We start from the raw sequence: 23,161 nt of genomic DNA on the forward strand, positions 1-23,161 counted from the left end.
ACAAGACCACTGATAATCTCCCTCGATCTGGGGCTCCACGCAAGATCTCATCCCGTGGGGTCAAAATGATCATGAAAACGGTGAGCAAAGATCCCAGAACCACACGGGGGGACCTGGTGAATGACCTGCAGAGAGCTGGGACCAAAGTAACAAAGGTCACCATCAGTAACACACTACAACGGCAGGGAATCAAATCCCGCAGTGCCAGACGTGTTCTGCTGCTGAAGCCAGTGCATGTCCAGGCCCGTCTGAAGTTTGCCAGAGAGCACATGGATGATACAGCAGAGGATTGGGAGAATGTCATGTGGTCAGATGAAACCAAAGTAGAACTTTTTGGTATAAACTCAACTCGTCGTGTTTGGAGGAAGAAGAATACTGAGTTGCATCCCAAGAACACCATACCTACTGTGAAGCATGGGGGTGGAAACATCATGCTATGGGGCTGTTTTTCTGCCAAGGGGACAGGACGACTGATCCGTGTTAAGGACAGAATGAATGGGGCCATGTATCGTGAGATTTTGAGCCAAAACCTCCTTCCATCAGTGAGAACTTTGAAGATGAAACGAGGCTGGGTCTTCCAACATGACAATGATCCAAAACACACCGCCCGGGCAACAAAGGAGTGGCTCCGTAAGAAGCATTTGAAAGTCCTGGAGTGGCCTAGCCAGTCTCCAGACCTCAACCCCATAGAAAATCTGTGGCGGGAGTTGAAAGTCCGTGTTGCTCGGCGACAGCCCCAAAACATCACTGGTCTCGAGAAGATCTGCATGGAGGAATGGGCCAAAATACCAGCTACTGTGTGTGCAAACCTGGTAAAGACCTATAGTAAACGTTTGACCTCTGTTATTGCCAACAAAGGTTATTTTACAAACTATTGAGTTGTATTTTTGTTATTGACCAAATACTTATTTTCCACCCTAATTTACGAATAAATTCTTTACAAATCCTACCATGTGGATTCATGGATTTTTTTTTCACATTCTGTCTCTCACAGTTGAAGTGTACCTCTGGTGCAAATTACTGACCTCTGTCATCATTTTAGGTGGGGGAACTTGCACAATCGGTGGCTGACTAAATACTTTTTTGCCCCACTGTATAAATTATGCTCTTTGAACTGTGTTGGAAGCAAAATATTTTCTAGGTTGATGTAGACCTTGAACTTCTCAACAGTTCAGAGCCTCTGTCATATTTTCTGTTCTTTTCTATTCTATTCTATTCTTTCTTTATTTTTTGTTTCATAATGTGGCAGGTCTGGACTGCAGGCAGGCCAGCTAAGCCACCTGAACTTCTACCGTGGAGCCATGCTTTATTAATGCAATCGGACCACTCTTTGACTGAGAAACTCTAAGGTCTTTCTTGAAAATGGGGAAAAGGTCTGTATATATCATTCAGCTTTAATGGAGCCCACACAGATGTGTCCCATTTCTTTTGTTTAAAAAAAAAAAAAACAACAAAAATTTCCCAGTATTAATTTAAAAATAAACATTTTTTAAACCCCATTTTAAATATTTGATGCTTAATAAAATAAAACAAGTGTAAGGCCGGTGGCCAGACCACACCACACTTCATTTTCCTTGTCCCTCCATAGTTAACACAATTACATGGACATTAGAAGACAGAAACCTGGTCAGTGACTCAGGGAAACGATTGAACACTGCGAGAATGAACATAGCAGAGCAATTTTGCTACATAGCAAAGAAACAACAGTGAAACGCACTATTTGCAAGATGACACCGTTGCTTTAAATATTTACCTGCTGTTCATAATATTAAAGAAGGAACTCGTGTCTTGTTTTATGAGAAGGACAAGTGAATTACCTTTTGCTGGTTTTACACCACACGTGGTCTGTCATATTCAAAGATGGCCAGCAGTCATTTCATTATAATGACACACCTTCTGCAGTAGAAACTTCCCATTGCAGCAAAAAAGGAAAATCTCTATACAGTTGATGAATGTCACAGGGCAGTATGTTTAAGCACCAAAACACCTAAAAAGATTCATTAGGGATTCAAAAGCATTTGTTAAGGTGAAGTCAGAATGGACTGAATGTTACTGAAACGGTTCTCTGCTCTTGGTTGAGTGCACACAGTGAAACTGGTCTCTTTCAAACCAGCATACATGTATGAAATAACAAACTGGATTAAACTCCACTGATCAAACTTTTCATTGTTGTCGTTTCTCACACTTACAGCATGTGACCTCATCTTACTGAGAAGACAAGATCATTTCATATAACTGACCTAAAGTCGCTTATTGGCTCTTTTAGAGCCTCGCTATTGGCTAGGCCAGCCATTAGCAACCTTCAGCTTCAAAAGCGTTGTTGTGGCTCCTTCCAAATGAAGGGAGAAAAAGAGCAGCAATCTCGGGTAACAAGGATGTTACATGTAATTAGGACAGGATAGATTAATGTACATGTATTAATGATACATAGTAAATGTATAAATAGGCTTACGGTTACGGTACAGTGGCTCGTGAGCCGCAGGTTGCCAACCTCAGTGCTTGGCTTTGACGTGGGAATCACCAAACACCCCATGATATGATATTATCACAATACATTGCTAACGATATAATACTATTCTCATTCATTCATAAAATTCTCATTCACTGCTTATTTTCCTCCACAAATATTGACAAAGTTGCTACAGGGCTGCAGGTGCGCTCCAGCCTTGCTTTTTTATAGGTTTTGATCCATTTCTCCTGGTTGCAAGGGAGATGCCGTTCCATGTGAACAGAACCAGAATACATGTGGGAGACCATTTGGGTCGATTCCCCTTCAGTTGTGCTCACTGACAAATGAATAAAAGGAAAATTGAACATTTTAGTCAGTGGAGTCCAGACCATCAGCAACAAAATGAGTCCAACATGAGTTCATGTTTATTTTATTGCATCTTCATCAGAAACAGAATGTATATATATTGTGTATATATACAGCACGTAGCTCGGAGATGCATCAATAGAGGATGTAATTCATTAACATGTCAATTTTATTGCGTTGGTTTGATCAACTGGGATTCTTTGAGATCTTTGGAGCAGTCTTACTGCAGTTGGTTGAAACTGTAGGTCACACTTAAGCAGACGGTTTGCAAAGCAGTGCCACTGCTGGGCTAAAAGCTAAACAGAGAGAACCCACACAGACATGGCTACAGCAACGTGGTTGTGGAGTGATTTTCTAGAGAAAATATGACTAATCAAGATTTTACATGAGGGCAGACTGAACTTCTTAATTTCTACACAGTGCTAAATTACATTAAATATAACAATTTCCTTTACAGATAAACACAGTTTTAACTTTCAGTATTTCTTACCAAGACGTTTACATCCTTGATGGCTGAAACACTGATCTCCTACTCCCTAAAACACACACAAAGCTAAATAGCTGCTTACGTTAACATAATGATAGTGACTTTCTTCTTTACTGATAAAGATGTGGCATATTATTATTATTAGCCGTTACCACTCTTGTTGTATCACGCTTGCTTACAGTACCATGTACTATATGGACATGTATAGAGATTACCAGAAATACACTAACTGGCCACTTCAGTAGTTCCACCTTGTCAGAACCAAGATTGCTCAGAGAGTTTGAGACGTAGCACTGCTCTACAGCAACCCCTAGTGGTGAGAAACACTTCTGACCACTTTAAAGTAACAGAACATACAAAACATTTCTTATTTTTGGTCAAGTTTAGCAGGGAAAGTAATTTTAAAGGTTTTGAAACATTAATCGAAAAACTAAAGGCCAGAGCCAAGGAGTCCAGTTTTACTTTCAACAATCATACTGTTCAGGTATAAATGTTGAAATTTGATTACTCTATAAATTCCCATAACATACTGGTTAAATGTATTGCAAAGGAAAGGTATTTTTGGTAAATATTTGATTGCACAGATCTAAGTTTGGAGCTGACAAATCATATGGCTGCAGTTTTGGGGGTTCTTCTGGGCCAACATACTGGAAAGAAAAGTGAAATACAAAGTCATAATCTGGGAGCTGTTTGTATTATTAGTTAGTGTCTAAGATTGCAAGAAAGATCCCAATGAAAATGCAAAATGAATATGTTGCCACATACATCACGAAAGTGATGAAGAAGTTGAACGCATGAACTTTTAGAAAGTTGCACCCAGGCAGTAAATATTAAGAACTTCAGTGTGAAACTGAGCATTGAGATAATTAAGTCTGGCCTATTAATTCGTTCCAGCATTTCATCTATCAACCAGCACAATAACTCAGATTACTAACCTTCTAACTAATACATAGATTTCACTTAAATCTACGCTGGAGCGGTGGGATAAGATTGGAATGACAAAGTGGAAGTGCACGTGATCAGTGATTCGAGAAGCTGCAGGTGCAAAGCTGCGATAGAACACACAGTTAAACACTCGGTGCCATAAGTAGGGGTATAGTGAGAAAAGGAGGAAAAGGAGAGGAACAGCAGGTCCGTCTGTCACACGCAGACTCAAGCACCTCCACTGTTTGCTTTCTGTTTAGATTACATAGAAATATATCTGGAAAAGCTGCTTGAATCACATCTGACTGCTGCTAATGAGCATCGTTTGGCTCGACCACAGGCTCAGTGTCGGCCGGTGTCTCCTCGGGGCTGGTAGCCACGCTGTTCGACAGAGTGGTGCCAGACTGGGGCTCCAGCGACGGGCTCACAGAGGTGGGATCGGAGGAGTTGGATGCCGGTTCCAGCAGGTTCTGGGTGGACGTTTGGGGATTGCTGAATGCAGCTTGAGCAGGCAGATCAGATGGAGAACTGGGTGGAGTGTTTGATGGGGACAGAGTGGGTGTGTCAGAGGGCATCTGTGAGGTGGAGTTGGACGTGGTGTTTGAGGACAGGTCGGAGGGAGTGAGTGAGGGGGAATCAGAGAGGCTGTCTGGGAGAGGCTCGAAGGGGAAGTCTGTGGGCGAGTTGGTGGGAGTCGGACGGGGTGTGTGCGCAGGTGTCGGCTCGTGTGGATCTGAGCAAACTGGCTCGCCCTCGGCCACGTACCACACCTCGTTGTGCCTGTTCAACAGCTTCAAGGGGCTACGCACAAGAAACGAAGAAGAGACATGAACATAAAAGTTGGAAGTAGGCGACGATGCCTTGTGCAGCAGTACAAGTCCAGATAATACTGTTTAATGAGTGCACAACATGGACTAGAGCAAAAAGAACCACATGATGACACAGTCATGAGCGATTCCCTCAAAGAAAATTAGAAATGAGACATGCGTAGCACCTGTCGTAGCCAACTCCGTAGTGATAGCTGTGGTTGTACAAAGCTCGAACTCTTGTTAGCTCTTTGGTCAGCAGGTGGGCGTGAAGTCTGGAGGTGACCGACAGCATCCAGCCTCCGTAACTCCTCACGTACACGTCCATCTCTGGCATCTCAGTGAAATACAGCTGTGCGATGGATGCAGAGAAGAATCCAGCACAGTGAAATACATGTGGAAAACAAAGTGGAAGGGCAGCAGAGTAGCTTTAGATATATAATAGAAACTCTTACACTTATATACAATTTGATCCTTTTATTTGTGGGATCAACTAGAGAAATTTTGCACGATACACTGTTCAAAATAATTGTTACACTGGGCCTTAAAAAGCCTCCCGTGTCCTCAAGAGCTGTGGAACTAAGACGACCATCTGCTGTCACTGACAGCACACAGAGTCGATAGTTTAAAAATAAACTGCTTGAAACAAGTGTGTTGATCATTGTAACGTTATACACACGCTACCTGGAAGCCTTAGTAGGTACACCTTGCTTATACTGCGCCCCAATTCTTTCCAGCACAGAAGTATCCCCCACACATAACCACCACCCTAAACCACTGACACAGGGGGGGATGGATCCATGTGTTCGTGTTTTTTTACAACAAACATCTGAATGTTACAGCAGAAATGGAGACTCATCAGATCAGAGATCAGATCAGTGTCCATTTGTTAGCTGACAGGAATGGCACTTCAGGTGTGGTCTTGTGTTGCTATCTGCTTCAAGATTCAGTGTGACGTACATTCAGAGATGCTCTTCTGAAAACCTTGATTGTAACAAGCGGTTATTTAAGTTACTGTTGCCTTCCTGTCAGCTTGAAGTAGTCTGGCTCACTTAAATTCGGATGCCATCTCTACATGCTTACACGCATGAGTTCCTGCCATGTGATTGGCTGATTCGTCTGTTAAGAATCAGAAAACACAGAGAGCACTGGCGCCTTGCTGACTCAGCACTATGCATTTCTATTCTGCTGAGTGAGAGCAGCAGCAGGGCCAGCCGCACTAAGTACCGCGCACTCGTCAATGATCTCTATTGATCTGAAAGCTGAAAATCACTGATTGAATTACACAGTTACCGGCAGGATAAACAGCGTTTGACCTCAGTAGAGGCAAGGGCAATTCGAGGGCTTACCTTGTCATTAGTGGGTGCTGGAGGGTTGTCCTGATAGGCTGACGGCAGTGGGAAGTTGAGCGTGTAGATAGCAGGCTCCCACATCTTGGTCTTCTCTGGGATCTTGACCAGGACAGGAGCGGTCATGTCCATCTGGACACCTGAATGACCACCGTCATCATCATTCCAAACACTGATGCACTTCATCAAAGCTCAATTTGACCTCCTGTATATCGACTTCTTACCTCCTTCGTTGCTTCCGGTAATATACTGGAAGAGTCTCCTGAAAGCCATGGCCGCACCCACTCCCATGAAATAGGCTTCAGCATCTGTTGACACCCAGCGAGTGGGGCTGTAGTGCCGCACCTGGACACGAACGCGCATAAGCACACGGTATGTGAGAAATACGAGCTTGACGAGTCGGAAACGCGTGTTGCACTGCTGTCTGCTGAGAGCTTTCACTCACTTCATATTCATCCGTTTTGCAGATCAGCTCATATTCCAGACATTCCTTTGACTCTGTGCAGTAGCTGCTGTTGGTACTGGGTCTGCAACAAGAACACTGATAAATTACATTAATTGTCCAGCAGCGCTACGTGGTCAGAAAAAGTCAGGTTCATAAAGAAACTGGGGATGAATTCAGCTGACTTGTGCCTACTATGAAGCTCCATAAACATTCAATGTACAGGGTGGGCCATTTATATGGATACACCATAATAACATTGGAATGGTTGGTAATATTAAAGTCCTGTTTGTGGCACATTAGTATATGTGAGGGGGCAAACTCCTCAAGGTGGGTGGTGACCATGGTGGCCATTTGGATACAACTTTTGTTTTTTCAATAAGAAGAGGGCCATGTGACACATCAAACTTATTGGTAATGTCACAAGAAAAACAATGGTGTGCTTGGTTTCAACGTAACGTTATTCTTTCATGAGTTATTTACAAGTTTCTCTTTGTTCACAGCCATTGACATGTCGAACAGGTTAACACGTGAGGAGCGGATCGAAATTGTGTTGATATCTGGTGAACACAGTAACCGGGTCATTGCAGCAGATTTCAATGCAAGACACCCTACGAGACCACCCATCTCCCATGCTACAGTTAGCAAACTGCTTGCTAAGTTTCGTGAAACTGGTTCAGTGTTGGATTTGCCAAAATGTGGACGCAAGAAAACTGTCACTAATGAAGAAACATCAGTGGCTGTCCTAGCTTCATTCAGCAAGAGCCCACAGCGTAGCACTCGCCGCATGTCACTGGAGAGTGGCATCAGTCGAACATCCCTTCAGCGGATATTAGCTACTCACAAATGGCACCCTTACAAACTCCAGCTACTGCCGCATCTCAGCGAGGCTGACCCAGATCGGCGCACAGAATTTGCAGAATGGGCAAAACAAAAATTGGAACAGGACCCTCAGTTCATGCAGAAGATTTTGTTCAGTGATGAGGCAAACTTTTATGTGAATGGTGAAGTTAACCAACAAAACCACCGCTATTGGTCTGACACTAACCCACATTGGATGGATCCCTCCAAAACTGTTAGAACAACAGAAGTGATGGTTTGGTGTGGTATATGGGGTACAACGATAGTGGGTCCATTCTTCATCAATGGAAACCTCAAGGCCACTGGATATTTGAAATTGCTACATGATGATGTGTTTCCCTCTTTATGCACTGAAGCTGGCACGTTCCCTGAGTTTTTCCAGCAGGATGGTGCACCACCACATTATGGGTGCCAGGTCCGAGCATTCCTAGATGAACAGTTTCCTGGAAAGTGGACTGGTTGTCGTGGGCCAGTTGAATGGCCCCTAAGGTCTCCTGATCTGACCCCCTTAGACTTTTATCTTTGGGGTCATCTGAAGGCAATTGTCTACGGTGTGAAGATGTGCAGCACCTGAAACTACGGATACTGGATGCCTGTGCTGGCATTTCTCCTGCGGTGTTGCTATCAGTGTGTGCAGAGTGGGAGAAGAAGGTTGCATTGACAATCCAACACAATGGGCAGCACATTGAACACATTTTATAAGTGGTCAGAAACTTGTAAATAACTGATAAAAGAATAAAGTTTCCTCCTTGAGAGGACACAAACCTCCACTTTAAAGCCATGTTTGAAAACCATAGCGTGGAACTGAAACCGGAACATTTCAGTGCCATCATAGGTTTGTAATGCAATCTGCACGAAGCGTTCCACCTACCCAACACTGCCTTCAGCTGAGACCACAAGGGCCAGAATAGCAAAGATTGAGATGAAAGCCCTGTGGGAGGACACACAAGGCAATGATGTTTGCAAATGATTTACATAACAAAGAGGAAAAAGTCTCATGAATATCAAAGAATCATTTGATGGGAAACAACTAAGAGAACTGTCTGTGTACAAGTTAAAAGAGTGATGAAGAAAGAAACAGCATTAATGATTTTGTAGCGAAAGGATGTTGTGTGGGTAAAATAACTCTACAGTTTCTCTAAATAATCAAAGGACTGCTGTTCTAAAATGAAAGACAATGATAACGACAGATTTTTTTTTAATTTTTTTTTTTAAAGGTGCTAGACTGCAGAAATCGGAGTTGGCCTGCTGTGCTGCATCCCGGCGTGTTTGCACTGCGGAGGTGAAACAGGACACGTTTTCCTGCCTCAGTGCGACGCAAACAGGGAGAGAGCGAAGGAATCTGCTGCATCATCAGGCTGGGTCTTTTCTAAATCAATCCAAAGGCATTTCGAGGTCAAGGAAGAACCGGGATCGGCAGCTCATCGCATCCCGCTGTGATCACAACCTGTTCAGATCCTAATTTTATTCCAACTTTACAAAAAAGGCGTTAAAGAGGAAGGGCGTTTCACAGATACAGGTGATGTAGTAACCGGGCGGACTGTATCCAAATGAGCTCATCGGTGATCTTCATTGTTTATTATTATTATTAACACTGATGTATTAGAGCAGCTTGAAATGCATTTTCCTGCAGCCGATAAACGATGACGCAAACAAATCAACTTTACCTGTGCGCAACGCCGCAAAAACTCCTGCAAAATAACAGTCAACTACTATCACAAACATCACCATCACCGAACGGTTTCTTAAACTAGAAGATACTCGAGATGATACTTACATGGTCGCGACCCCGCGTGCTTCTATAAGTGTCCACCTGCCAGGGGAGCGCAGGGAGGCGCGGTGTGAGGAGACTGCAGTCTGATGCTGGATGCACTGCGGAGTGACTGCAGTGAGCACCGGCGTCTGCCTGCAGCTCGCAGAACGGAGGGGCGGAGCAGCCTCGAGACTGCCAACTGTATCCCGTTTCTGGGGTTTTTTCCGCTTCGAAATTTTCCATTAGTAATGAATCACTGCCTGCTGTGCAAGCAAGGGTTAAAGTAAGGATGGAGATCCCACATGTATACTGCTCTACAGCAAGGGTGACAAACTTAAGGCCCGGGGCCCAGAATCTTCCGGCAAAGACTCCAATCCGGCCCACTCGGCTTTTGGAAAATATATACACTGGCATGCTAGATTTTGTACTTTTAACTTTATTCACATTAGCTTTACAGCTTTGCCTACAGATGGACACATCCCCCATTGACAATGACAGGAAACAGTGCTTATAGTGTTTGTTTTTTTCAATTTACACTATATATTTTTAAACATTAGGCCAACAGTAACAAAAAAAATAAACAGGACATCTTTACACTGACAGAAAGGGCGTTTGACTGGTCCGGCCCACTGCTCCCAGAGTGTGCTGCTCCACATTAAATGACTGCCATTCTTGCTGTACAAAATGTTGCTGCTTAAAAAAAAAATTAAAAAAAAATGTAATTGTGTGTGCATAGTAAGCTGAAGGTGATATAATTCCTTGGGTTGCTTCATTTATAAAATAGCGTACTAGTTTACATTTACATTATTAACTAGTTTGTTTTACATGGATGGGTTCATTTTTGCAACTTTGCCCAAGAAATCTGCTTAACTTAGGTAATTTCCCACTGCAGGAACTCTTCGAATGAACCTCAGGAGGAAGTCAGAGAGCAGGGTCTGGTGTTTAACCAGTGTTTAGTTCTATCTAATTTTTCTCTTAAGGGCAAAAATGTTACTAAGTTAACCCTTTAAGACCTACCATAGAACCAAGTTCGCCAGAGCTTATATTATATTTTTACATGCTGTGGAGCCATTTTTGGGAGCATTTCAAGTTGCTATACATCAATACAACCATTATAGCCCAAACTTTAATAATATGTCTGTATTAGGTGCATAGTAATTACATAAATTGCAAAAAAGTGCAATAAACTACAAAAAAATTGAAAATCGTTTTTGTTTTTTTAACATATATTTCTAGTTAGAGAAATTTAAGAGGCTTATCCCTCAAAACTGTAAATACAAAAAAGTTACACAAACTAGTTTCCCACCACAGGAAATTTATTTTGAGTGTCTTCATAGTTTTATTTTTGAAATACACCAATTTTTATATACTGCAGGAAAAACGAAAATAAATATTATAGTGCAAATTTGCAAAATAACAGCATATGCATCAAAATAAACTATTTCCAGCAGTGCAATATGAGTCTTAAGCATCCCAGAAACGACACAGAAAGTCATAAAGTCAAACATAACTTTTTAAAACACATAACAAGTAAAACACAAGCTCATAAGGCCCCGATCGTAAAAAACTACATTTCCGCAAAATGACGTCACTTCCGGTTTCGGGCAGGTCATGCGGTCATGTGATAGTTCGCGCTGATGGCCGTAGGAAGTGTTACAAACAGCTGATGGATCGGCGAAGCGTGTTTCTGGAATATCATGTTTTTGTTGCTGCAAGTGATTTTTATGCAGTTTTTGCAAAGCTATATGTGGAAGGAAACTGTGACCGAGGACAAGCTGATGGCATAAGATGTAAGTACAACTCCTCCAGTTTCATATGCAAAAAAAATTATTGCGCTAGCTTACTTGGTTGCAGAGCTACCGGGATTTAAAAATAGTTACGCAAAACAGAGCGTGCCCGCTCCGATCGGCTGTAAAGGGTTAAGAAAAAGAAGGTATTCCTAACTTGCATTGATTTTTCGCCTTCATTGAGATCTAATGTGTTTTCAAAGAGTTCCCTTACATTTTCAAGCATTTAGGTGCATTTAGGCATGAAAGCATCGTCAAGATGACCTGCTGAAAGTCCAAAGCATTGAACTCTTTGGACCCCTTGGTGGCAACTGAGCATCAGTTAAACACCACAGCCTACCTGAGTACTGTTGCTGACCAGGTCAATACCTTTCTGACCAGATGGTATGCATCTTCTGATTGCTGTTTCCAGCAGGATAATACAAAATGTCACAAAGCTCAGATAATCTCAAACTTTTTTCTTGAACATGAAGTGACTGTACTTAAAGAACTACATGATGTGAAGCACGAGAGTACCATAAATCACCTTTAACGTTGAGGCAGATGTAATTTAAATAAACAGATGGGCAGGAAAGGTTTGGCGGCTGTCATGCAAAACCTGCTCAGTAGTTACTTTACATATCATGTAAATGAAGAAACAGCAGGTCAGACCCTCAACATGTTGTAAGCATCACAATCAGCTGACTCATGCAGAGTACTACTGTGTGTGTGCAGACAGCAGCTGAATGTGTGGGCCTCTGAAGGAGCTCCGTCAAGTCGGTGCCCCTTTACCAGGCACAGGAGGAGCCAAAGCTCGGGGCAAATGTGACTCCTTCTGCAGGTTCCCCACTTTTCTTCATGCTTGGAGCACAATTCTTTTCCCATCTTGATTATTTTTAGTGCAAGCTATGCAGTTTAAAACCCCAAAAATGACATATACATAACAGTGTAATCGGAGAACTTTGCAGAACTTTATTGTGACAGCTGATACAGACACCAAACAGCTCTCTGTAACAATTAAAAAAATGTTTTCACTGAAACTAAAGTGAACTTCACCCACTGCTAAATCCTTCCCTCCAAGGTACTGGGGTCATCCCTGCACCGAGTGATTGGAGTAAAATCTCAGTAGTCTTTCCTCATCGCCACACCTGTTTGTCTATCCAAAAAGAGGAAAAAAAATCTGATTGAACCCGAACTGTCTAAAGCGCTCCACAAAGCCTCTCTGCACTGCTCAGCAAAGTGTTAAGTGCCTCCTTTTGTGTCAGCAGTCTTATTTACAAATGGCCATCCACCCAGTTTGGCTGCACACACATTGCTGATCTTTTCAAAATCTAATATCAAACCAATAATTCATAAAATAAGCTTCACATCAAGAGCAGAAAGGTAAAACCAAAAGCAGGCAAATTCAAAAATGATCAGTTAGGTCACTTCTCTGCCCAGTTGGCACAGCAATGCCAAACGAGAGATGGGGGGGGAGGGGTTGTAAAGAACAAGGCCGTCATTGAAAACGCAGAGGGCAAACTTCTCTGCTTATTTTAGAGAAAAAAAACTGTTCATCTGCCTACATCTTCACATGTCACCATATTGGTTGTATTCACAGAGGTGTACTGGAGTTGTCCTCAAACCACTAAAGCACTAAATTACAGCAGCAGTCCGAGTGACGGGCTGGGAGGAACGCTTAAGTCTCCAACATCAACAATAATACTGAAATATAACACTTCAATATGTAATAAGTCAATCTATATTGAAATATACAACTTCTTGTTAACCATATATTTCAATATACAAATCATACATGTAAGAGGAAAAAAAAAAACCTACGGTACTGTGTGGTGATAAAGTGGGATTTTTATGACCCGTGAACAATGGGAATGAAACACGAGACGGATGCTTAAATTTGAAATACACTGATTAGCCTTTCACCTGAGTATGGGCTATTGTCACTGGGGTGGGGAGGCGGGGGTAGCCAAATCCTGTGTCGTCTCACTTTCACTCACACACTAAACACACTCTGCACAGGAATAGTTACAGCTAAGAGGCTCGCAGAAGTACCGTTTTAAATAGCTGCTATAAACACACTCAAAAGAAAGTGTCTAAAAAATTATCTTTGGAGGGGGAGAGAGAAATGAAACATACACAACATCAGAGCTCCTTTTCATATCTCCACCCGTCCATGTGGTTGTATCTCAGTACCTCTCAGTTTTTAGGTGGAGCATTTAAGGGAAACAGAGAGCGTCCAATAAGTTAGTCCGTTTCTTTTTTTTTTTTTTTTTTTTGCATAGCCAGACAGTGGGCACAACCACTGCAACCACAGAAAGAGTTTCAATGGGAGAGCTGTCACTGGAAGTGGGGAGCCTTGGTCCGTGTGTGTGTGTACCCCTTTCTGTCAGCTGGCCTCGGGATGTTTAGTTGGCCGCTCCCAAAGATGCAGCTTCTTGCTCACAAGGTGGACTCTTTCTGGCGATCGCGTCCATTGGACGTCTTCTTGACTTTGGAAATGCCCTCGAGTGCACCTGACTCAGTCACTCTGGACACAAACAGAAGAGCAGCAGCACTTTTAATGGCAAACACTTTCTCAACCTTCATCTTAGTTCAGTCGGAATTATTAAATCTTATGGAAATCGCAGAAAAACAAACGCTTAGCCACACATTACCCACACGAGCCTCCTCCTTATGTGATGGAACTAAATAGACAGTCAGCACCACTAGAATAGTTTCAGCTCTTTCAGCACCATCACTCATAAAGTAATGTTTTCTTCAATATTCATTTATGATCACACCGCACACATGCTATGCGATATCAGTGTTTTCACTTTGTGTTAATGAGGACAAAAAACCAAATCTCAATAAAAGACTCATACGGAGATTTGGCTACTTCAACCATACTTTGAAGACATGCTACTTTCTATAACTTCTCCAAGTATAAATTAATCAGGTAAGAACTCAGTAACAGGATAAGTTATTTAAATGCCAGGTGTGGGCTCATACAGACGTGTCACGCTTACACTTCATCATTCTCGACGTCGTCCTCGTCCTGGGGAAGCTGGAGATAGGGGTTATTGGATGCTGGGCGAAACTTGTAGCCCGTCAACACAAAGAAGATGAGAGTCGACACCTCCACCAGAAACTGAAGAAGAAACAGTGCGTTTAATAACAGACAGGAGAAAGTGTCTTAACACTGTCCACAACATCCGGAAAATTTCTTTGCAAACAAATAAGTAGCACAGGGCCTTTTTAACATATGCGCTGTTTCACATTCTTCAAGCAACGCTAATATCCCATCAGGCCTCAGAGGGGAATACAGTGCTCTTTAATAAAGGGCTTTAAATAAGTAATGTGCTGGCAGATTTATACCAGCTCACATCAGGCAAGTATTGCCAGTCATTGTTGATTCAGAGAGCACAGACCGTCCTCGACTTTTTTCAAACAACTGCTGTAGCTGCACAGTCATCGTCTTACCTCATAGCACCACTGCCACTGGAAAGGCATAGTGAATTTGAGCAGAATGGCTATGATCCTTGTAAAGTAGATGTAACACACGATCTAAAATGACAGAAAACATTTCAGTAAGAACTCTTTAAATTTGCACGGTTAAACAAAAAAAAATATCAATCACACTAAAATCTTCATTTTCCTCAGGATTAATTTTGCTTTGCTAAAAAACATTGTCAGAGGCAAGTTTTCAGTGTAACTGGTAAATCTATTACTGGTCCGATTGTTCAGATGAATGGAGGGTCACAGAACAACAGCAAAATACTGGCCTTCTTACCATCACATAATAATGGCGGAAGAGCTTGAGCTTCTCCAAATTCATGGCAGCTGAAAGAAACATGCACCAAGTTAAACACAGAACAAAACCTCTCCACCTATTAAAGCCCTGTAGTTGCAGCAGGACTCACCTTTGCCATCGGTGCTAGAAGCCTCTTGTAGGTGACGGATTGACCTTTAAAGACAGAGACGTGTTATACAATGAATCTGCTATTTGGGGCAAACTTGCATGCATACACCACGTAACACAAAGTTCATTTCGAATTACAAGAAACTACTTATCTCTTGTTTCATAACTTCAAACTGAAAATTTTCATGACTGTTTCATCAAGTAGGCAGGGCTGGACGGCAATGCTTTTGGTCCCCTCTCATTTTTTTCATGAAGTTGAATTATTCTGGGCGTTCTACTCTATCAAACATGCTCCACTTTCCCATACTGATCCTCTTATCCCAGAAATCTTAGTAACTTTAAACACTAGCCCCCAAAACTAATTTGGGACTAAAATGTAATTCAATAACAGATATCACACTGACCACACAACAGGGAAAAGGATGGCTCCACAGCAGATAAGGTCCACCAGAAAGAGGATCTCCTTCCACACGTAGTACTCGCTGGAGCCCTCCTCTGTAGACTCGATGATGATGTATGCGACGTTAGCCAGGACCTGCAGCACGACCGGCGAGCCATCAAAGCAAATACACATAAAAATCACCCAAACACCATTTGATTTGCTGCTCACCTGCAGAGGAATGACGATCATGAAGATCTTCTTCTCCTTGTCGGACAGGATGTATTTCACGAAAGCCCAGCCGGTACCAATCAGCGCCAGTGTGATGAACAGGAGCGCCCCCTTTAGCCTGGGAAGGATACAAACATTTTTTGTGTGTAATACAAATCAAATACAACCTAGGCTAAGATGCCGATTCTGCTGAGGTTCTGCTTACAGGTGTGTTATATAATACATGATGGCCCAGCCCTCAATAGGATGCCCCTTAGTGTTGATGAAGTAATAGTTGATCTGAGAGAGACGGGGACAGAGGCAGAATTCAGTGAGTCTCTTTTTATGAGAGGATTCAAACTCAGACTGTGCTGTGGTGGTGATGCACTTACACTGTGGAAAACCAGTGACATGGACTTTGTGAAGGCTAGCGCTGCCATCAGCCAGTGGATCTTGAACACACTGTAACTGCAAACAAGCACAGAAGAGAGATGTTTAAACACTGCAGGAAATGCTTTTATTCCTACTGCTTAAGGTTCATCCAAATAATTAGTTATGATGTAAATTTTAGTCAAGCAATTGAAAATGTTGGGCAAATGCTTTGGGGCAGGATACTGTATGACCTCTGCAGGTCAGTTTTGTTAGTCTGTCTTTTTTTTTGGGAATGCAAACCTGTTAGCTAAGCTCGAGCCATGTCAGCACAGAAAGCGTTTCAGCCATCTTTAATAAATCCAGCAGTTCATGGGGTCGCATGTTTTTATTCTGTAACTCAATTTTCCTTCCTTCTTCCTTATATTCTGGGCTATGAGCACTTCCAGAGCAACAGTAAGCCACAGCAGAACACTCTGCCAGAGCTATAGCTGCCAAGTTGGCTAAAGGACAACACGTTTTAGTAAATCACTCACTGTAAACCTGCTTTATGTTCCTTTAGTGGGAAGGCTGCAGCATCTATGGGCATGTCTGTAGAGTCCTGCGGGGCACTAGTGGGATCTAGAGGAAGGCCAGTGGTAGCTAGTGCTCTTTCACTGTCATGATTGGAGCAAATACTTCAGATATCTTCTTAAAAAATGTATTTGGGCTGCGTTGTCAAGTATGATGTGTCAAAGAAGCCAAAGTCTTTTTTTTTTAAACTTTATAAACTAAAAGTTCCTTGTAGTGAGTGTGAAGTACTTGAAGTTACTCAACACCCACTGTAAAACAGTGACTGTGCCACAGTCTTCCACTGAGGTGTGAACAGGATCCTATGCTTAATGATCTAATTAGTGTCAATTAGCAAATATTGTCATGCTTCATGTTAGAGTGATTATAACAATAAACACTACAAACTGTGTTCACTTTAGTATGGGGTCATATGAGCCAGTGGCCCTAACCGTATTCTTCCATCATACACTTTGTAGCAAGAGCTTCCCAGATTATGCAAGTGATTTTTTTTTTTTTAATTTCCAATCCTGCAAAACAGTGTGGTTCACTATTACTTCATTGTGCCCGTGTACCTGTGCTTCATGAGATTGTACACCCAGACCAGAGCAGCAATGAAGAAAACTCCAGCCATATAAAGATAAAGGCGAGGCAGAGGGATTTCCGCTGCAGAGAGGAAGCCATGGGGATTCTTCTCCCTCACTTCAACCTGTGATGCACGCAACATGGTAAGCAGACACACGCACGTGAGTGTGCATTTTATAAACTCAAAAATACTCAACTCACTGCAAACGAGTAGGGCTCGTTAAATCCCGGATCGCTGTTTCGACAGTAGTGGAACTTCAAGCTGTACAGGCCCTCCGCCTCTGAGCCAAACCGTATGCGGAACTGTTGAGAGAAAGACAAAACACTTCCTGTCAGAGACAATCCTGCCCTTAAACATGCCTGAGCATACTGGATAAGGAGGATTTTCTTACACTGAAGCTGTAGATGCTGCCGTTTTTTTCCAAATCTAAAGTCACATGGTGGCGACTGCTTAGCTAAAATGAAATACAGCGTAGAAATTAATTTTGGGATTAAAATCAAACTAAAAATAGACCAAAATAACAAAAAACAAGGAAAACATACATTGAATGTCCCTGTCACGTTAACAGCTTCAGGGTTCTGCACAGCCTGCTCTGGTTTCTTGTCATCGCTCCGTTTGTCTTGGTGCTCCGCTGACTTATCCTGATTTTTTGATTGTTGTTCTGAATCACGTTTGACTTTCTCCTGATCTACAGAGCACAAGTGCAGATGCCAGGCACAAAGGTAGAAATTTAGTTTATTCCGAGCATTCTATACACAGGTGGATGCTTTCATATCAAGAAAACAAAAACAAAGGCAAAGTCGAATGAAAACAAAGGACAGTATAATAGCAATGCCTCTTTCCACTAGTACCTACTTGACTCGGCTTAGGCTTGTAGTACCAGGTACTTTTTTTAGTGCCTACTCAGCCGGAGTTCCACACAAATCAGAGGTGATCCAAAAATGATGTTAACAGACTGCATAACACCGATTGGTTAGTCAGTGATGTCAGTGTTTGAGTCGTGAGAGCGTCTTGTTCACAAAAATCAACACTGTGGTCCCAGACTGTGACAAAAAGCCACACGCTGAATAGTAGCTATACAAATCGCTTCGACGCCCGCCATTGTTGTGCCGTTTGTTCCACATATAAATGACGTAACAGCACTTTCAGCCACGTTGTTATGAAGATCCCACGCACATTGGTTGACACTCGACTGTGATGGCAAATGATAAAAACAGAGTCGAGCAGAGTAAGTACTAGTGGGAAAGAGCTACAAGTGCATTTGATGAAAATCCTTACACTGTGTAAAATATATCAGAGACTATGAAATTATCTTACATTTGACATATTATGTAAATACCATAAACAAACACTTCTTAAGACCTGCTCCTTTATCACAAAAACAGAAGAACCTTGATGAATACATCTGAGTTACTCTTCTCTTTATCAAAAAATAAATAAAGACAAGCCTTTAATAGAACACTTTAAATAGAATTGTTTTTGGGGTGGGATAGAAATTTAAAGTGTACTTTGTTTAAATGATGCCACTGAAGGAAGCAAAATCCAAATTTTGGTATTTGTGTGGCCAACACTAACCTTTATCTGCTTCAACCCTTTCCTTCGCAATCAGTATGTTGTCTTGTTTATTCACAGCATCCACACTGACGCTACACAAACACAAATTATACAGTTAGCCTCCACACACTGAGCTGCCGACGGCACTGTAACAAACATTTTTGAATATTAGTGCTGAAACATCCACACCTTTGGTTCTTGATATTAATGAGAAAACGAATGAGAGGCTCGGCATTGGTCGCATTTTGAGTGAGCAGACATTTCTTCAAATCCTCTGCCTAGAGGGGGAAACGTCACACAAACACTCACTCAACACCTGTATTCATAATAACAAAACTTTCATAAGTGCATTTCAACAAAAGGCCGTCCTTGTCCTACATGATTGCACAACTGATTTTGAAAGGTCTGAAAATAATGATGTACAATGCTGACAGAAATATTTATGGTGATGTACTTACTGTGTAGGACAAGACTCCATTAACACGCGATCTGGACAGGCTGAACCCAACCTTAAGAAAGTGGGATTACGTTAATCAGTAGGGTTAAAAGCAGCTGATTCAAATCTCTATTTATTTTATAACACATATTTTATCACACTAACTCAATCTGCAAGTTTTTACTGTCAAATCAGCTCTTAAAACATGACACTTGACACCATCGCAAACACAAGACCAAAGGTTGATGAGCTCACTGCTGCTGCTTCATGACTTTTGTGTCAGGTTAGCCCGACTCACTGTTGTTTCGAGCACTCCACTACATTACTTCAGCGGTCACACTGCTTACAGTGCACTCGAATGTTTAACAACAACTGTCTAGGAAGAGAGGCTTATTAAAGGCAATGTTCATGCATACTTTCATTGTATGTTTTTTCCCTATATTTAAAAAAAAAAAAAAACCCAAAACAAACAAAACAACAAAAAAATGTCAGCGACGTAGTAGCTCATCTGACCCATGAATAGTCACAATTAACAGGCTGTTCCCCACAAAACAGCACATTTTGTTGAGACCTTGCAGCTGAGTAATTCAGGTGAAGACCCATTAGATGATCGTTGCGTGATGGTTTGATTAAATCCTGATTAATACTGTAGGAGAAGTGGCCGTTCTAATGAAATGTGAATAACTGGATGGATTTCATTTATGTTTTAGCTCATTAGTCCTTCAGTCTGATGAATCATTGGGGAAAAATAAATAAATAAAATTTGAAAAAAGGTCAGATTGAATCCTTTTGTTTTAAATGAACTATTAGCCTGATAAATGGTTCTGAGACCAATTTTGTTGTCTGTTTATTTTTTTTTTTCATTATTTTTTGCTTCTGTACCAAGATAAATAGAAATCTTTGCTAAAAAGATGTTCTGGGCTGTGAGGTCAGTCTCCTGATAATGAATATGCAAATTCTCATAACCACTGATCTTTGGCCTTCATGAGTGGTGCTAGTTTCAGTCATTGTGCAAATGTACTGTTTATAAAGTTGGGGAAACCTGGAGTCAGCTGACACTGAAGAAGTCACTTGGATGAGTGACGAAACAGTTTTCTCAGTGAAAACGCTACATCCAGATGAACAGAATTAATCTTTTAGGTAAACCTAACAAACACTTTACACACTGTATAAAATATACAAAAATAGAAGAAAATATTGCCACATTACATAGAGAATCCACAAAATAACAACACAAATAGCTGGGCCAAAAATACTTCATTAACTCTGTCTGCAGCCTAATCGAGTCAAGATATTAATTCTTTAACAAGCAGTTAACAAACATATAGTTACATTTTTTCCCTTCAAAACCTCAGTGTTAAAAATTTTTTTTTAATTAATTAAACCTGTTGATGATTATAATTTGCTGTCCATTTACACAAAATGGACAGCGACTGTGGGTTTGATTATGGATCTGCTACGGTGAACCTGTTTATTAAAACCCAAGAGGCTGTACAATTATTAACAAAAACTGAAAAATTCCACAGATAAAGTAACGCAAACTCAGAGCCTTCATTTCCAATCACGCATTAATTTTGAGTCTCTGTCCAAAAGGCATATTTTGAGTGAAATTCTTAGTAACAAAGATGAAGAAAATGTTCTTTTCATTCAACTTTTGTTTTAGTTTGACCACATATGATAAGTTTCATGGGTCTTTACAGGACTGCTAGTTGTTTTTATTTTTATTTTTCATATTCAAAGTCAAACAACTGTTGATGCACCTGTCCCGAATTACAGATGTGGATTTACATTTATGGAGAGGCTGGAGAACATTTTGACATAGTTGTATTCAAATGTGGCCTCAGATTTAAAGGTTTTATGCAAACAAATGATAAATAGAAATGGAATTGCACATCTGTAATAGATGTGCCATTTCATATTAATATATAAAACCGTACATCTAACGGTACTGCCTGGTACAACATTACCTCTAGCTTGAATTTGTTCCTGCTTTTTTTATTATTATTATTATTATTATTATTATTATTATTATTATTATTATTATTTTCTTTCTTTTTGTAATTCAATTCTATCGTTTTGAAGAACACAATGCCACCTGTTGAAAAGAAAGGTCAATGAACCACCGCATATAACCAAACACACACACCGGACTTACTGGGTACTTGCTGAAGTCCACTGAAGTCTCCGGGACTTGCAGTGAATGCAGGTAGACATCCAGAGTTCCGTTAGCGTAGAAGCCAAAGTCGTTGAGGTCGATGGTGTGGCGAATTTCATTCTGGTTGTAAGAACAAACAAGTAGAGCTCAGCTGTTGTGGTTCAGTCAGTAAACATGTCTCCTAAGACTCAGATTTAAGAAGCTTTGGTAGCTTTTCTCGTGCGCCCATAACAAAACCCAACGCGACATTATGTTTGGACTGTCCTCTGCCATTAGAATTAATTACAACATACGAATTGAGTAGTAAGACGCTCGACGGGAGCAGAGGAAAACAACACGCCATTAGCTCCCGAGCTAGCGCTGTCATAATTTGTTGCCTTACCGTCAATGTAAGCTTGTGTATTCTTGCTTCGCACCCAGGCAGAAGTAATATGAATAAAAATCCAGCCACAAAGCAGACTCTGTGCCCCACCGCCATCGCTGACTCGCTAGCGGTAACTAGCTGCTAATACTAGGGAGCGTCAATCCTTCCAGGTGGCTAAATAACAAGCTAGATAGCAGACTTGAATGTAAACCAGGTCAAATGCGACAGTTAGAATCTTTCAGCTTAGCTTTCCGGCTCTTAAACGGCGTCGTTTACTATCAAACTACAACCATGTATCTTGTTTTCGAATTCCTTTCTGCTGTCATCGCTTAAGGTAACAGCTAGCTTGTAGGCGTCACGATCTGACTTCCTGGTCTGGTGTCAAGAACAAAACGTTGATTAAGGTGCGGACAAGAGCGTCAGCTGCTGCGGGCTCACACCCGCTACAGTGCCACAGCCGAGATATAGACAACACTCTGCGCAAGCAACCGGAGCAATGTAGGCTTTAAAACTGCCCACCCGTACAACCCGCTTTTCTGTACTAATTTTGTGTCAGAAAACGATAAATGTTGTTCAAGGATCTGACTACACCTTATATGAGTTGTCCTAGATTTTGATCACGTGGTTCAGCCCTGACACTAAGCTTCCGGCTAAAATGAGTTCACGTGATTAGAATGACCCTCCACGTCGGATACAGTCTCTCTGTGTTGTTACGTTGCGGAGATGAACTTTTGACACGTGGAGCTTTTATTGTTTCAGACATTCAAACTACGAGTTTACGTTTTGTTGTCTCACTCAACAAATGTTCTATATTCTCTGTACACGTTATTTGTATTGTCCACAAATCGCGATTATTGTTCAAACAAGATCATTTTTATAGCCCCTCTGATGACATGGTCCAAAAAATAAATAAATTGTGGCCACAAAATACTACTTCGTGCCGTCGAAATAGTATAACGTGCCCACGAAATACTTATTTGTGGCCACGAGAAAAAAAGTCACTAAGGGGGATTTTCTGGGACTTCCAGTCATGAGAAGCTTTGCAGCTGTCTTGAATATTTTTTTCACCTGGGAATAAACTTTCTCACTGTAATATGATGAGTTTCAAATTATTTGGAAATAACTAATAACCCTTTAAAGATTGATGGATAGAGGCTGCTAAGATGTCCAGATGTATTTTTAATATATCCTGATATTTAAAATTGTGAAAATGAATGCGGGTGTAATTTCTTTTTCACACAACAGTAAATCTACAACAACTGACTAAACAACTGATGTATTATCACCATTATAGCTGAACTTGTATGTGACTCCTGCTTTTAGTTGTTGCTGTTGTTTGGCTGGAGTCTACACCCCTGGTGTAGACTCCCCCCTGGTGGGGGGACTCCAGGCCTTGAGAGCCGGTGTGCTGCAGGTTTTAGATGTGTCCTTGATCCAAACAGCTGATTTAAATGGCTA

At 41.5% G+C, this 23,161-nt stretch overlaps 2 protein-coding genes across 2 annotated transcripts; both read right to left on the bottom strand.

Moving 5' to 3' along the window:
- Positions 1 to 2,863: 2,863 nt before the first annotated feature.
- soul5l (heme-binding protein soul5, like) lies at positions 2,864 to 9,650 on the bottom strand. Its single transcript, XM_085458685.1, has 7 exons — positions 9,462 to 9,650; positions 8,556 to 8,615; positions 6,827 to 6,908; positions 6,606 to 6,726; positions 6,382 to 6,521; positions 5,221 to 5,384; positions 2,864 to 5,027 (listed from the first exon to the last, which is right to left on the bottom strand). Coding segments are annotated over exons 1-7 (1,059 nt in total). The 5' UTR covers positions 9,464 to 9,650; the 3' UTR covers positions 2,864 to 4,537.
- A 2,502-nt stretch (positions 9,651 to 12,152) lies between these two features.
- On the bottom strand, positions 12,153 to 22,325 carry gpr108 (G protein-coupled receptor 108). Its single transcript, XM_085458684.1, has 18 exons — positions 21,722 to 22,325; positions 21,340 to 21,459; positions 19,207 to 19,257; positions 18,938 to 19,026; positions 18,770 to 18,840; positions 17,737 to 17,882; positions 17,586 to 17,648; positions 17,395 to 17,496; positions 17,184 to 17,317; positions 16,083 to 16,158; positions 15,917 to 15,990; positions 15,712 to 15,829; positions 15,506 to 15,636; positions 15,103 to 15,146; positions 14,973 to 15,022; positions 14,663 to 14,746; positions 14,209 to 14,330; positions 12,153 to 13,730 (listed from the first exon to the last, which is right to left on the bottom strand). Exons 1-18 carry the CDS (start codon positions 21,815 to 21,817, stop codon positions 13,643 to 13,645), a joined length of 1,659 nt encoding a protein of 552 aa, XP_085314810.1. The 5' UTR covers positions 21,818 to 22,325; the 3' UTR covers positions 12,153 to 13,642.
- Positions 22,326 to 23,161: the final 836 nt, after the last annotated feature.

Source organism: Copadichromis virginalis, linkage group LG6, assembly GCF_057382275.1.
Source record: "Copadichromis virginalis isolate Kocher_CV1m ecotype Utaka linkage group LG6, C_Virginalis_male_GT1.1, whole genome shotgun sequence".
Classification (NCBI taxonomy): Eukaryota; Metazoa; Chordata; class Actinopteri; order Cichliformes; family Cichlidae; genus Copadichromis; species Copadichromis virginalis.

Bases quoted from the DNA above. Each gene is read 5' to 3' on its own strand.
- gpr108 (XM_085458684.1), bottom strand. From the start codon at position 21,817: ATGGCGGTGGGGCACAGAGTCTGCTTTGTGGCTGGATTTTTATTCATA. The intron at 18,841-18,937 runs GTGTGGATGTTT...GTGTTTGTGTAG, and splicing joins ATTAATATCAAGAACCAAAG to CGTCAGTGTGGATGCTGTGA. The intron at 13,731-14,208 runs GTAAGCGTGACA...GTTTGTGTCCAG, and splicing joins GACGTCGAGAATGATGAAGT to AGTGACTGAGTCAGGTGCAC.
- soul5l (XM_085458685.1), bottom strand. The intron at 6,909-8,555 runs GTAGGTGGAACG...TTCTTGTTGCAG, and splicing joins TCAGCTGAAGGCAGTGTTGG to ACCCAGTACCAACAGCAGCT. The intron at 6,522-6,605 runs GTAAGAAGTCGA...GTGGTCATTCAG, and splicing joins TACCGGAAGCAACGAAGGAG to GTGTCCAGATGGACATGACC.